Source organism: Amyelois transitella, chromosome 13 (assembly GCF_032362555.1).
Source record: "Amyelois transitella isolate CPQ chromosome 13, ilAmyTran1.1, whole genome shotgun sequence".
Lineage (NCBI taxonomy): Eukaryota > Metazoa > Arthropoda > Insecta > Lepidoptera > Pyralidae > Amyelois > Amyelois transitella.
In genome coordinates this window covers 10,011,876-10,025,000 of record NC_083516.1, presented here as the reverse complement: position 1 = coordinate 10,025,000, position 13,125 = coordinate 10,011,876, and the positions used below count along the sequence as shown (strand labels likewise).

The 13,125-nt window shown below is 35.0% G+C and overlaps 2 protein-coding genes across 2 annotated transcripts in view; both read left to right on the top strand.

Moving 5' to 3' along the window:
- The window catches only part of LOC106137170 (uncharacterized), a 74,686-nt gene extending 62,232 nt beyond the window's left edge, over window positions 1-12,454 (top strand). The window contains exon 2 of the mRNA XM_060947586.1: window positions 9,441-12,454. Coding sequence (XP_060803569.1) covers window positions 9,441-9,498 — 58 coding nt within the window. The 3' untranslated portion in view covers window positions 9,499-12,454. The remainder of the gene's footprint in view (window positions 1-9,440) is intronic.
- Window positions 1-13,125, top strand: part of LOC106137183 (AP-2 complex subunit mu) — a 127,538-nt gene that overhangs the window by 29,182 nt on the left and 85,231 nt on the right. The gene's annotated exons all lie outside the window — the stretch shown is intronic.

Genomic DNA, 13,125 nt, shown 5'->3' with positions numbered 1-13,125 from the left:
TATGTATGTACTCTAGTATTGCAAACCTAAACAACTAATTAAATAAATTACTATCCAAAATAAAATAAAATCATAAAACGAACACACATCTTCAAACGCAAACAAAACTAATCCAAAAAAAAAAGAACCCCAACTCCAATTGCCCGCATTCCTACGCACTAACCGCCGCGCGTAAGGGCACGCATGGGGTGTATCTTTTCTAGGTCAGGGGTGGGTTGGGGGTGTTCATCGCCACACCCCCGACAGTGGCGCCCCCTGTGCGTGCCTCCATCCCCTTTTTTTTAATTCCAATTAGCACTACTGGCCTTAGCTTCTTTGAGAATTTAGCGAGTTCTCAACTGAATTCGGGAAAGAATTTACTTATGAATTTTATCGAGAGGAATTGTTAATCAATTTGTATCGAATCACTCTATCGGGTGCTTGTGTACTACACATGATTGTATTGTTATTAATTTTTGTCTGTCATATATCTAGCATAAATGATTAAAAAATATATTTTTGTTAAAACTAGCTTCTGCCCGCGAACTCCTTAAGCGTGGAATTACTTTTAATTTAATAAATTACTTAATTTAATATCACTTTTTTTATGACACACACTATACACTATACTATTAGGTTATTTACTTATTGCATCCAGAAATCGAAATTATACTTATAAAACAATGATTTATATACCTTATAAGTAAGCCGACTAATAAGACTTCCATCTACATATATAACTACGGTACTTAGTAGCTTACGGTAGAACTTACGACCTTCATGACAGAGAAACAGAGCAAGTAAGAACCCACCAGAGCCACGTTCAGTGCTCTGTGCTCCGAGACAATCGACTAATCGTTTCGATTGACGTTATAAGATATAACTATGACCCTACCAATTGGTTCCAATTGGCCTGTGACCACGCCGCCCGGTAAGACCTGGGACACACTGATGTAGGTATACACATACATATAATCACGTCAATACCCCTTGTGGGGCAGACAGAGCCAACAGTCTTGAAAAGACTGATAGGCCACGTTCAGCTGTATGGCTTGATAGTAGAATTCAGATGCAAATACATAGTGATAGGTTGCTAGCCCGTCGCCTACAAGGGGAATTCCAAGTCAGTAAGCCTATTAGTCGCCTTTTACGACATCCATTAGGAAAGATATGGGTGGGTCTATTCTAAAGTATATTAAATAATATATACATAATATATGTATATATATATTATATATATATCTCTTAATACCTATAATAAATATACGCTTTCATGTGTCCTCAGCTTTACGCCACCTCAGCTGTAACTTCATTCGATGCCGTCGAAGGTCTCGTGAGGCTTCGAATGAATAACTGCGTCTTAGTTTTTAACAAACGTCAAATGTTACAATTTTTTTTTATTCAAACTCTATTGTACAAAATATAAATGTATAGCACAATTTGCGGACTCAATGCTAGAATCTTTATCTACCAGTTAACCATTGGGTCTGTCAAAGAACTTTGTGGGGTCAAACTAAAAAAAATATATTACCTACCTACAAAAAATACAAAATAAATTTAAAAAAGGTATAACATAATTTATTACATAAACAATTCAGCGTAAAACTGAAAGACCACGCTCAGCTGTTTGACTTAATGATAGGATTTAGATTCAAATAGTGACAGGTTGCTAGCCCATCGCCTAAAAGCTTATTAACCTTAGTCGACTTTTACGAAATCCATGGGAGAAAGATGGAGGGGTCCTTTTCATTTTTTATATTGGTGCTGGGAACCGCACGGCACAAAGTATTTCTAAACTATTGGATATTCAAATCGGTTGACATTTGAACGGCTTTTCCGTGAAATGCCACGATTCAACTATAAATAAATACCTCTCTGGTAAGTATTATGGCACCAATAATTTATGGATCTGAAGCTGGTATACCGACATTAACTGGCAAACTTTGCCTCGATTACGTAAGACATTATCTTTATCTATACTAATATTATAAAGCTGAAGAGTATGTTTGTTTGTTGAATACACCATTTATCGAGAAAGGCTTTAGGCTATAAAACATCACGCTGCAACTATTAGGAGCGAAGAAATAATGGAAAATATGAACAAGAACGGACAAAATTATTCATCCTTGAGGGCTTCAATGATGCCCAAAATAACTATTCCACGCGGACGAAGTCGCGGGCACTGCTAGTCTGTGATAATTCTGAATTCTGAAATGATGCGATCTTCTCTCAAAGAAGTAATTACCTAACCCTTACTACTTCTTGACTCTTTAATTCTATGAGACTAGGTACAAAGTGGCAACATTTTCTATTTGTGTCCTTATATGTGTCTTTTAAAGTAAATACTTTGTAAAAATGTCCTCAAATTGTAGGCATTACAGTAATGGCGTCGTGTTATTAAGTATTTTACGAGGGCCCACGGACTAAGATCCCAAGAGAGCTGTTACATTTTAATGACAGTAAAAACTTTGTGATAAAAACAAAAGTAATTAAATTAAACCCAACCCGACATATTTAGTCTGCTGGTTCATTATTTTAGCGCGCCGTGCAAAAAGGTAAAAAAGGTGACCCTTATTACTAAGCATTTCTGTCTGTCTGTCCGTCTTTCACCATGCTGTATCTCATAATAATCAGTTCTACATTCATACATGTTTTTTAATGTAGACAATGTGCATTCGTCCACGATTTAGATTTAAGAGATCTATATTTGTAAATTGACGTCCTATGAAAATGCTGCAGTGTAGTTTGTTCCGCCGCTTCTTCTACACATGCGCTTTGGAAGCGGTAGTAGTTATAATTAGATTTAAGTTATGTGACGTCAATAAGTGATACCTTGTATCCAATTTTGAAAATAAATCTATTCTATTCTATTCCATAAACCGTGATAGCTACAAAACTCAGATTTTCACCAATTATTATGTGTATTCGTTGCCGCTGTTTACTGCTGTGACAACAAAAACAAAAGATATTTTTTTTTATATAGAGATTTTTACGAAACCCTTTTTAAGAGTCCGAGGTTTGTATTTCGTTTGTAATGAATAAACTCAATAACTAGTATGATACAAAAACGTGGTGGCGCTACTGTCGCAGAATAAACATTGAGCTTCGTATTGTTTTATAATTTTATAAATTGACTAGAGGCCGCCCGCGACTCCGTCCGCATGGAAACCCTATCAATCCCGCGAGAAATCCGGGATAAAAAGCCTATATGTTATTCTGGGTCTTCAGCTACCTACATACCAAACTTCATCGTAATCGGCTCAGTACTTTTTGCGTGAAAGAGTAACAAACATCCATACTGACATCCTGACTTACTCACAAACTTTCGCATTTATAATATTAGTAGGATTAAATAAAAAACAAACTTATAATAAATTAAAAATATTTTTTATAATAATCGTTAGAAGACTTTACTAAGAAGTCATTATAATAACCAAGTAACTATTACTTCAGTAAATTGTAAACGTTCTTACATTGTGGTTGCGTTTAACCCCAAAACGTCCAATAAATATGAATTATGTTTGACATTAAAGAGTCTAACAGATTCTATGGTAGGCTACAATGTTTCTTACAATCGATAAAGTGACATAATTTCATAAAAATATAATTTTAACTATCAAATTCATTATGTTTTTAGAAAATAATTTTTATTTCCTTTTGATAAGGGTTTACAAAAGATGTAGTATAAAACATTTTTTGTTTGGCAGGTTGCTAACCCATCGCTTAAAAAAGAATCCCAAAATTGTAAGCCTCCCTTAGTCGCCTTTTACGACATCCATGGGAAAGAGATGGAGCTGTCCTATTCTTTTTTGTATTTATTGGTGCCGGGAACCACACGGCACATTTTACCACCATTAGGAAAAACCATTTGTTCTGTAAAATCCGGGCAGAATAATGTTTTGAGTAAAAACAGCGTTTAGCTAATGCTGTTTTGGATTTCCAAACACGTTTTGTTTTACGAACGGACACCATTAGAGGTTTCCTTTGTTGGTTGCGTAGCGGTGGACATTATTGCAGCGTGCGAAACTATACTAATATTATAAAGCTGAAGAGTTTGTTTGTTTGAACGCGTTAATCTCAGGAACTACTGGTTCGAATTGAAAAATCCTTTTTGCGTTGAATAGACCATTTATCGAGGAAGGCTTAAGGCTATATATAACATCACGCTGCAACTATTAGGAGCGAAGAAATAATGGAGAATGTGAAAAATTCGGGGAAAATTATTCATCCTTGAGGGCTTCAATGATGCCCAAAATAACTATTCCACGCAGGCTCAGCTAGTTCGGTATACATACATACGGTCACGTCTATATCCCTTGCGGGGTAGACAGAGCCAACAGTCTTGAAAAGACTGAATGGCCACGTTCAGCTATTTGGCTTAATGACAGAATTGAGATTCAAATAGTGACAGGTTGCTAGCCCATCGCCTTAAGAAGAATCCCAAGTTTGTAACCCTATCCCTTAGTCGCCTTTTACGACATCCATGGGAAAGAGATGGGGTGGTCCTATTCTTTTATTCAATGGTGCCGGGAACCACACGGCACTTCGTGTGGAAGGTGTAGTTCGGTATAAAATTGTATTTTTTTTAAGTTTTTTTAAGATACATATTGGGAAAACTGATAAAAGTCGAAGACGCATATTTTTCACGATTTATTGAAATAAAACAATCATGAAAATTCTAAAGTACTGTTGTTGTTTCCGGCATTATAGAATAGGACAACTCCAATCTATCTTATGGATGGCATAAAAGGCGACTAAGGGAATCGCTAATAAACTTGGGATTGTTCTTTTAGGCGATCGGCTAGCAACCTGTCACTATTTGCATCTCAATTCTTTCATTAGCCAAACAGCAGAACGTGGCCTTTTTGTCAAGACTGTTGGCTCTGTCTTTCTCGTAAGGGATATAGACGTGATAATATGTTTATTTTCATTATTATTAAATGTGAATACAGCAACCAGGTCAAACTTTGTAAAGATACATTATAACTTCTTTAAGCAAACACATGAAATAACAGTCATTGGGCATCATTAACTCGTTCTAGATTTGACGATAAACAGACAGAGGCACGGAATTGTATCATTTTAGGTCATTAGCCGCTAGGAAACTAGTAACAAAAACTAGACCAAAAATTAAGAGGCCTGGTCATGCAACTCTATAAGTAAGTACATATTTACAAACACACCCCTTAAAAAAATATTATTAAAATATCTCTTGTTCAGTTATTGAATGTTTTACTCTTACATACATACATACATATCATCACGTCTATATCCCTTACGGGGTAGACAGAGCCAACAGTCTTGAAAAGACTGAATGGCCACGTTCAGCTATTTGGCTTAATGATAGAATTGAGATTCAAATAGTGACAGGTTGCTAGCCCATCGCCTAAAAGAAGAATCCCAAGTTTGTAAGCCTATCCCTTAGTCGCCTTTTACGACATCCACGGGAAAGAGATGGAGTGGTCCTATTCTTTTTTGTATTGGTGCCGGGAACCACACGGCATACTACTCTTATGGTGCAATAAAGTATTTATCTATCTTTCTAAAGGACCCTCGAGGCAAGTGAAGCTATTCTCTTGTTCACTGTAACATAAACAGCCTTCCTAGTTCGTACGTTACATACATATGTACATATAGTCACGTCTATATCCCTCGCGGCCATGTTTAGCTGTATGGCTTATCAGTCTTTTTAAGACAGTTGGCTCCGTTTACCCCGAAAGGGATATAGACGTGATTATATATATGTATGTATGCATCACAGGCAATAGCTAGTTCCAATATCTAACGTCTTTATTCTGTGTCTAGAAGATCTATTGTACAGCGCGCCAAATCATCTAATTTTTAACACACATATACATTCACTACTTGCATATTTTTACAGCCATTCAAGCCACTATGTTGCCGAGATGTTTTGCAACGGTCGATGCAAAATGGAAATATGAAAAGTTACTTACTGTAGATATGTTTGCTAATACAAACAAACATTCCACAAGCATTGATTTAGAAGTAAAACGGCGAAAACAATTTCTTTTGAATTAATGTTGACTGGAGTGGAGTGTCACACAATAATATATAATAGCATAAAATATTTTCTAATGTGGTCGTTTTACATACATAAAATCACGCCTCTTTCCCGGAGGGGTAGGCAGAGACTACCTCTTATAGGCAGACTACGTCCTTCCACTTGCCACGATCTCTGCATACTTCTTTCGCTTCATCCACATTCATAAGTCTCTTAATACAAGCTCCGCGGTTTCGGATACTCTTGACCTGACCCTTTGCCAGGACGTCCTTAATTTGATCACAATAATAAATACTGTAAATCCAAATACAGAGCCATTTCTCAGGTTTTTTTTTCATACCTTCTTCTCACGTACTTGTGAACACCACATCACTTACCCAAACGCATAAAGAATGCTTGTGTAAGCGCTCAAACGAAGATGTTCAATAATTCATGCTAACGACAAGTAGGTCAAGTTTGCGTGAATTGCTCTGTGGCGCCCGCGCCATGCATAACCAATGGATGAAGTGTTTCATAGACAAGAGAAAACAGCTTGTGGATTTTTCTTGTAAAGCTGAGGTCACACTTGTCTGTTTAAAGCTAAAATTATCTTACTTTAAATGCTTTCTGTATATCTTTTATGTACTTAGTGTTGGAGATGACCAAAAAAGGTTGGGTTTAAAAATGTTTCTTTTATTCCAATGTCATTTTTTTAATAGTGTTTTGTTGGTGTCTCGTTTTGTCAGTGGAAAAGTAAAGACTTTTTAATTTAATTTCATTTATTCCTGCCGCTATATAGGGACATTTCAGAGAAGAACGAGGAGAGCTGCTGCTCTACCGGTCATCATGAATCCATAACATTAAGCAAATATGACTAACTAGCTCTGTTGCCCGCGTTAGTCGATTTTTGCATTACTCCCCTTATTAGTATTTTAGGAAATGATTTTTTTAAAAAAAGGGATTCATTCGAATCCACCGGTTTAGCTGTGAAAACGGAACGGACAAACAGACTTTCGCATTTATTATACTATGGAAAATAACTAATAGGATTTACTGCTAAGCCGCGGTCACACTGAGATATTTAATTTTCGCAACAAACTGTCGTTGGATCGTTACCCCTCTTTCTCATTAACTATGATCATGTCACTGTTTTGTCTTCAGTTTTTTTATTAAGGATTACTCCTTAGGCTTTAAGAATTACTTCTTAAAACTAGAGGTTCACTAAAGTAGTATTTTTTAGACGTCACTATTTTAAAACATACGTCTGTAACTCGTGTCGGTATAGTCTCACCCTAAGTCTGTAGGTAATCGCATTATTTCTATTTATAAATTAATTTAAAATTCTTTCACAAGTGAAATAATAAATTTAAATGTTTTTATTACACGGCGCAAATAACGCACCTAGAGTAATTGTAAGTTAATTTCACTCCACTTTTCCTATTGTTTTCAGGAAATGATAACAATGGTGACCGATAACAATACAATAACAATATAACGAAACAGGATATACATACATACATATGGTCACGTCTATATCCCCTGCGTGGTAGACAGAGCCAACAGTGTTGAAAAGACTGAATGGCCACGTTCAGCTATTTGGCTTTATGATAGAATTGAGATTCAAATAGTGACAGATTGCTAGCCCATCGCCTAAAAAGAATCCAAGTTTGTAAGTCTATCCCTTAGTCGCCTTTAACGACATCCATCAGAAAGAGATGGAGATTTAGATTACAGGCTAGATGTAAATATTCTGTTAACGTAGGTCGATATTATATTTCGTCTGATAATGATTAAATGAATCATTAAAATCACTTTTATACATCATTGCATGAATGGCATACAACTTGGTAACTACTCGTATAGCTATAGTTAAAAAAAACAGCTAAAACATTATCAGCAAGTAAGTATAGCAACGGGCTTCGTCAAAATTATACAAAAAGTACAATTAATTTCTGATTCTTAAAAAAAATAACACAATTATGTATTAACATTAACTCTTTTAATGCTTTTAACGAAATTCATTACTATATTCAACTATTTCTTCAATTTCTAGACGTAACAAATTGACATTGACAAGTAATATTATAATAGACCTTTCATTCTTTATAAATAAAGTGGAAATTTAATCCACAATATTAATTCAATTATAGTAATTGAAGATAAATTGATGATAAGTTTACCTTTCATATGCAAATTGACGCATAATTATAGAGAGATATCTAATAAATTAATTGCAAGTTCCATTCCCATTATAAATTCGTTGCCAGTATGTAGTAAATGTATTCTGGTAAATGGACTGAAAACATTCCGAACAGAAATGGTTTGAATAGAAATTCATACTAGTTACTGCCGTTATCCAAATTTAGAAGCATTTTCGAATGGCATAGGTACCTATACACCTATAGGCAGCTCAATTTAACCTCCCTAACGCATATTTATGACGATTTGCCAATGCGATGAGAATTTAGGTGTTTACTCATGATGGATTTGCTCTTTAGATCCCTTTATAGCTTGCCTAGTTTTGTTTGTTAGATATATACACACGGCACGTCTATATCCCTTGCGAGGTAGACAGAGCCAACAGTCCTGAAAAGACTGAAAGGCAACGTTCAGCTGAATGGCATAATGAAATTGAGATTCAAATAGTGACAGGTCGCTTGCCCATCGCCTATCCCTATAGGAATCCCAAGTTTATAAGCCTATCCCTTAGTAGCCTTTTACGATATCCATGCAAAATATATGGAGTGGTCCTGTTCTACAGTGACAGCGCACTTATTTGTTTAACTTTTGAAAGTCTACAAACCCGAAATGTTGAACACCTAGAAGCCTTAGTTGCCCTTATCAGCTCAAATGATGAAGTTGTCAGTAAAGATTAATGTTAATGATCTTAGGTGTCTGTAATACGTTTGCAAAGAGCCTAAGGCACCAACTTTTGAGCTTGTTTTCAGCTCATAAATTAACCGAGCCGAGCTCGAAACTCATTTACAGTTTTCATACAATCCTACCACCACCAACTTAAAGTTTTTTCTGTTCGGTCAGCTGGTTGACTGGTAGAGAATACCGAACGGTATTAAGTCCGCCTTTTGTACATATTTATTTTCTGCAATAAAGTTTTACAAACAAACAAACATAAACATATAATCACGTCTATATCCCTTGCGCGGTAGACAGAGCCTACAGTCTTTTAAAAACTGATAGGCCACGTTCAGCTATTTGGCTTTAAGATAGGATTCAAATAGTGACAGGTTGCTAGCCCATCGCCTAAAAGAAAAATCCCAAGTTTATAAGCCTACCCCTTATTCGCCTTTTACGACATCCATGGGAAAGAGATGGAGTGGTCCTATTCTTTTTGTATTGGTGCCGGGAACCATAAAGTTTTAAATAAATAAATGAATCTTCTCTTCCTACGACAGATTCCTCTTTAACAACAAATCTAACGTGACCTTTCTCTTCTTTTCAGCCAAAAGGGGTACAGTAGTCCGTGGAGTTGGACCACGGTGGCAGCAACGGGTGAATGACCTCGGGCCCCGCGCGGGCCGCCCGCGCACCCGCAGTGAACACGAGTGGGGGGGGGGGAGTGTGGGCCACGGCAGAGGAGGGAGCGAGAGGCCGAACGTAACGTAAAACCGCGGCGCAGCGTTGTATAACGCGAGGTGGTGACGTAAAATTTAACGCAAGATAGTGACGTCATAACGCATCGGCACGCAAGATTGTGCGTCACAAATAACAATGTAGCGTTGTAAATAAACGCGTAAAGAGAAAATATTTTTCCCAAACAAGTCGAAATATTCTATGATTAAAAAATACTGTGAAATAAATTCGTCATATTGACTAATGATTCAGAAATAGAATTATATGTTCCACATCAAATACCAATCGAACTCTTATTGGTGTTTCAACCAGACAAAGCCCTCTCGCTCAGCCTCGCTCTAGTGAACGAAATGATCCGTCCGAAGTTGATAGACCCCCGTGTCGCTGCGGCACCCTGAGAACTCTACATAACTCGTGAACTGATCTGTAACATTCGAGCAGCTTTAATTTCACTTCTTAGTTTATGGGAATATACACTGTCATGTATGTGCGTGATTTGTCATCAACAATCAAATACGTTCAAACGTACAAAGAATCACGATCGACGAAACTTATTTATGACGAATGACGTTGTGACGAAAGACGTTAATGACAGCGTTAAATCCTTTTTAAACCAAAGTCGTCTGAGGTGTCAGATTCTATTTCATTTATAATTTAATTTTCACTGTAGTTCCTACATTTTATACTTGTAATTAGTTGTATTTACAAAAGCGATAGGCTTCTAGGGTCGATTCGCACGACACTACACCTATCTCACGCTCTTTTATCTGGCAATCTCAGCACAATACAGATACGTTCACACCGTTATGCCTATCATTACGGAATTGCTAATTCTATCGGTTAACTAACCTCTAAAACATCAAAATAATCTGCAACTACACTCTCAATCATATATCTCTTTGAAATAAGAGTGAAAATTGAACAGAATGATTGAGAATCCAGTTCGCCAACTCCTCAATACTTAGTACATTTTTGAAGCTGTTTTAATCTGTGTTATCGGAATTGGCGCCAATTAGTGTTACCATACAAATGTAGATGCTCAGAAAACTACCATATCTCTAAATTAAGCGTTAATCGGGTACAGTGACGGACTAAAGTGCATAGAACATTATTTATTAGTTGTGATATTTATGACACGAAGCGCGCCGGCGGCTGCGCATAGTTCCAAATGAGTGCAATGCAAGTTGGACTGTAAATGTATATCGTAGTTAGAAAAGTTAAGTGGCAGTGTATGATGCATTTAATTTATGTGTAAGATGCCAGCGAGTTGATTTGGGAAAACTGTTGTAAAGATTGTTATTTTTACAATATTTTTAATATAAGTACCTATTGATAGTTTTCGTTTTTTTATATTCGTTTTATAATGTTTGTTTTCTTGATGCCGAAATCAACTTGTTGACATTTATTGTATTTTTAAACCTAGTTTCAGTCGACAATTCCTTACATTGTTAATGAATGATATTAATTATACATCGTCCATGCGAAATCAGATACAGGTGTATTGACTGGCGTATTTTTTTAAATTCGTAATCTACTTACGTACTGATGGAGCTTTTAAAAGAATTACCTAACAAGAAAAGTTTATTAGAACTTTTTAATTAAATATCACTTTTTTTAAAGAAATACTTTAAGCTTTTTATGTATGAACTATACTTACTTTAAGTTTATTATATATTGAAATGATAATCATTAATTTATTTTTATTGAAAGATGTGTCTTAAAAAAGCTTGTCAAATTGGACAAAATCTAAAAAAAGATCAGTAATATAAAATGTACATTTGATAATTTTACATGGTTAGCAAAATATAAAAAAAATTAAGACAAATTGGTTATGGTTATTTCTTTGCTAGTCAGTATTGCTGTATATTTAAAAGATTCATTTCAATTATTAGGAATATATCTTTTCAATTATTAGGAATTGTCGACTGGCAACATTTATCTGGCTTAAATGAGAGGGCCTAATGACAAAACACTTGTGATCTCTTTCCCACTGTGTTATATTAGTATAACTACTCACATAATAAGATGAACGTACACACCAAAAACCGAAAAAAATAAATAGAGGCTACTAATATTTTCTGTAAACAAACATTAAACTTAACGTGTGACCTTCGAAGCCTTAACTGTGTCCGAAATTGACTTTTCTTGGTGATTGTACCAATAAATAAAAATACTTTAAATCAAACGAATAAATTCTTAATATTAAATACTTTGATTTAAAGTAAATTTACAATTTAATTCATTCATTCAAACCATTTGTTAAGGTTGATAAAAATTCGGTTAGAAGGCGTGTACGATTTCTACTCTCATTTTAGCCAGTAGTCTGTGTTAGTGAAGTAGTCAAACCGATTCTCTTTCTTATGATTTCTATTTCTATATTAACAATAAAATAATAATAATAATAAATGGGTCTAATATTACGCTATAATATAATCAAATCATACATGTGTCTCATACAAATTCTGTACAATCAGCTCAGAATTTGTATGTAATGTGTTTTATTTTTATAGATTATAGAACAACTATGTTCTAGTAGTCATAAGAAATGGATGTCGGTGCAAAAAAATCTTTTTTTATATAAAAAAATGAACTATTTATTTCGTTATTATTTAAGTTTTTTATTGTTCTCGTTACTTTCCTTGGGAATCTTTATCGATTTAGAATTAGTAAGTACAATTTCATGTGCAGTGTGTTAACGGGATGCGAATTAACGGTAACCGCTAAAAAAATAAACCGTTTGTAAAAAAAAAAAAAGATTGCGCGGCTACGACTGCAATAATGACGCATGTATTAATTCTTATATTGCTAATCCTATCGGAAGATTCGATGACAGACCATCGGTCTAAGATTTAAATTACGAACAGATATATTACTAATAGTTAATATTAAAAATAATTCTAACTGTCATTATAGTAAAACGTCAAATTTGACATTACGTCCATGACATCTCTTTTCCCGCGTAAACCAGAAATCTATTTTGAAGTACATACTTTAATACCTAAAAGTGGTTTCTATTTATATTTAGATATTGTATCACTTTTAAGTAATAAAGAACATAGATGTGTAAAAAAAATATATGTTTTGAAGTTAGATTTCTACATATTTTTCCAAAGTTCTGCCAATGCATTTTCATTGTTGAATCCTTTTATAATGTACGATACCATCTTTCTATTCCGATTGCATCACTTCACCTAACGGTCACCGGTTCTAATCCCGTTGGAATATTTATTATTGTTCGTTATTAGTGAGTACTCACTATTCCAAAAGTTTCCTGATTGTAATTACGACTTGATAAATGAAATTACGCTTCTAAAGTGTACTATTACTATGTAAATATAGAAGGAACTAATACCTACTATAATAGTGAATGTTGTAATTTGTATATAAGTAACGAAAATTAAATTTTAAATACATAGATAACATTGTGCGTGTTCATTCATTTGTCTCCTTGCTAGGTAGCACCCCGGAGGTTTTCTTGAAAAAAGGAGTTAATCCTGTTGCACAGACACACATATATATATATATGTCTGTGCAACAGGATTAACTATAGAATT